General features: G+C 30.1%; 1 protein-coding gene across 1 annotated transcript; it reads left to right on the plus strand.

Annotated features, from left to right (window-relative positions):
* The first annotated feature begins 2,233 nt into the window (after nt 1-2,233).
* On the plus strand, nt 2,234-2,728 carry LOC111626878 (prostatic spermine-binding protein-like). The gene has a single exon (XM_023370401.1). It carries the CDS (start codon nt 2,234-2,236, stop codon nt 2,726-2,728), a length of 495 nt encoding a protein of 164 aa, XP_023226169.1.
* The last annotated feature ends 506 nt before the right edge of the window (nt 2,729-3,234 follow it).

Genomic DNA, 3,234 nt, shown 5'->3' on the forward strand with positions numbered 1-3,234 from the left:
CTTTAGCATTAATGTAAACAGTATTATATTATAACAGTACTAATTAACATAAAGTTATTAACTTTTTAAGTAATTGGTTTGTGTGTATGACTTTATAATATATATATCAAAGAATGGGTACTGTGTATGTATATGTATATATAACAGCAATATATAAATAGCACATATATAAACAGTATTATATAATCGTATATAGATATAGTAGAGTAAATATATATTAGTACTAATCTACTATATATTATCAATATATACGCTATATATACTAGTATAGGTACAAGACATCTACCAACATTTAATTCAAATAATAACATGTATAGTAACTGTTATTAACATTTTAAATATAATTCCATACAAACAAATCTCCATGAATACAATATAGAAGTGTACAGAAGTGTACTTATTTAGCTACAGTCTACAAAACAAATTTGAAATTTCACTTAGAAATCATTTATTGATATTTAACCAAGTGTAATTAATTTATCGATTCTGACAAGTTAATTGATTATTGTTTTTATAATTGCTGCAGGGAATATTTAAAATACCCCAAGATAATAATATCAAACGTCACTTTTTGTATACCTGCAATGAATTCTTAATTAGCACTTAATTTGATTTATTACAATCGTCAATGTTGATGTCAACTTTTTGTTAACATGAATAAGTGACACGACATCTAGTTTATTTTTTATGTTTCGGAACGATAAACTCGTTCCTGATAAAATATTGATATTTATATACGTGTACTGAAGCAATTTTTATTTAAACTTATTCGAGTTGGGCATTTAATTTAATCGTATAGGTCGAAATAGCCACTGATTTGAAATAAAATGTTGGACATAAAGAAAATTTCGCACACTATTTATGTATTAGAATTATCACACGTTATGAAAATTCGTGAACAGTCAGAATTAAAGCGAACCAAAAATTGTTACATTGTGGATTACGAGTTTGCAGCATTTATTCCCTCAAATTTTAATGCATTTATGTGGAATAATTGGCCTATAATCTTTGCTATGCGTATACAATAGAAACACAAAGAGTACACACGAGTAGGCAATAAAAACAACACATAACAGAAGCATATACATAAATGTATGATACTGTAATCATGCATTTGTACGTACTGTACAGCACAGAAATAATACGTAATAAAACATATTTTTTTGTACTTAATCAAAATTACTTTTTATTTATTTATTTATTTATAGACACACGCAATTGCTCACAGGCGTGTTAATATTACTAGACTACATTTTAAAAATTTACATAAGCTCCTATAATACAGATATAAAAATTATTTTCAGTTTTTAATGACTTCCTTCTACGTTCTCCTTTCTGATTATATATATGTTAATGATTCCTATTTTAATATAAGGACTCTGGAAGCCTTAAGGCAGATGAAAACTGAAATGAATACGTTTCATCCTTTAACCCTCGTGAATTAAGAAAAACGTGCAGTTTTTCGAGCATGAAAAGAACACAAAAAGTTGTATGTCCACTTTAATCTTAAAATAAAATCATGTGACAGTATAATGAATATTTCGTTTTACATAATTTTATTCATCTGAAAATAAATTGTACAAAATTATTCGATTGTTCTACAATTGTTGTAAATTGTACTCCTATTATTTTAAACCGAGACGTTATTTTTGGATTCTCTTGACATTAAAATCTTAAAGAAATTAATATTTAACAGGGTATATGTACAAATTTACACGCATACAAAGCGTTAATTGGATATATTTAACCGTCTTCATAAGGAATTTTAACGTTAATGTTCACGTGTATTATCTACATATGTGCTATTAACATACAAAAAATTTCATCTGAACATACAAATTATCTTTATTTAATAATTTTACGATTGTATTTACTACGAAAAATATTCTACATAATCAAACCCGTGTGTCTCACATCTCTCTTCAGCAGTGTGAACAAATATCAAGCACAAACATCATCATTATGAGACTATTATAATAATAATAAAACAATAAAAATTGGTCGAAAATGATGATGATAAACTTAGGTTTATACATCTTATATATATATATATATTTAATTAAAAATTGTGAGTATTAATAATTACTATTAACTAAATCCGATTGGTACATCTTTAAACAGATGAAAATGTATTGCAGTGTTCCATTTTCGTTTTGTCCTTCGGAATCTGTTATTGAAATTTATTAATGAGTTAAATTTCATTATTAATAAGTTTAAAATTTTATTTTAAAATATGAAATACTCACTTATTGATGACCATGATGAGCGTGGTGCCCATGTTGAGCATGATGCCCATGATGACCGTGGTGTGCATGATGACCGTGGTGTGCATGATGACCGTGGTGACCATGATGCTCGTGGTGACCGTGATGTTCATGATGATCGTGATGTTCATGATGATCGTGATGACCGTGATGATGTTTGTGATGCTTGTGGTGATGAAGTTTGTGAAGAAGTTTATGGAGATGATGATGATGACCGTGATGATGGAGTTTGTGGTGATGATGGTGGCCGTGATGATGATGATGGTGTGGATGGTGATGATGGTGGTGGCCGTGATGATGATGGTGGTGGTGATGATCTTCGTGGTGGTGGTGGTGGTGGTGAGGATGATGATGATGGTGATGATGATGTTCTTCGTGATGATGGTGGTGATGATGTTTCTCGTGATGATGATGGTGTTTTTCGTGGTGATGATGATGATCGTGGTGGCCGTGATGGTGTTTGAAAAGATGGCCTAACAAACCATAATGTAGTAGCTTCCTAGTCGCAAGTGCCGTCGATTCATTTTCATGCACCAGTATAATAATAATTACAATGGGCATCAATAGAAGACATAGTCTCTGTTTGTAAAGCATTTTTACACTAGAGAACAAACCTGTGGGATAATAAATTATTTAAAAATATAGATATTTCTATAAACGCTAGAATGAACAGATATCGATCTAACTGAATAAAAATAAATCATACCTTATGCTTAATCCGACTAGTAATCTTCCGAGACGATCAGAAATAACTGAAGACGTTCCATGGGAACAATCATTTAAATATGCTCTGTAAAATGCAGAAAGATCTTTGAACTTGAATCGAGAGAGTGAAAAAGTAAAGATTTACAAAAAAAACAGACGGGGCATTATCATCTTTCAAGGTTTAATTTAGGAGCTTCATTTGACATTTGGGTCACGAGCAAATGGTACTTGACATTTTGCTTCGACCATATCATGACTTTTCCCT

The sequence above is a fragment of the Centruroides sculpturatus genome, unplaced genomic scaffold, assembly GCF_000671375.1.
Source record: "Centruroides sculpturatus isolate CEXI.00-Female unplaced genomic scaffold, Cexi_2.0 scaffold433, whole genome shotgun sequence".
NCBI lineage: Eukaryota > Metazoa > Arthropoda > Arachnida > Scorpiones > Buthidae > Centruroides > Centruroides sculpturatus.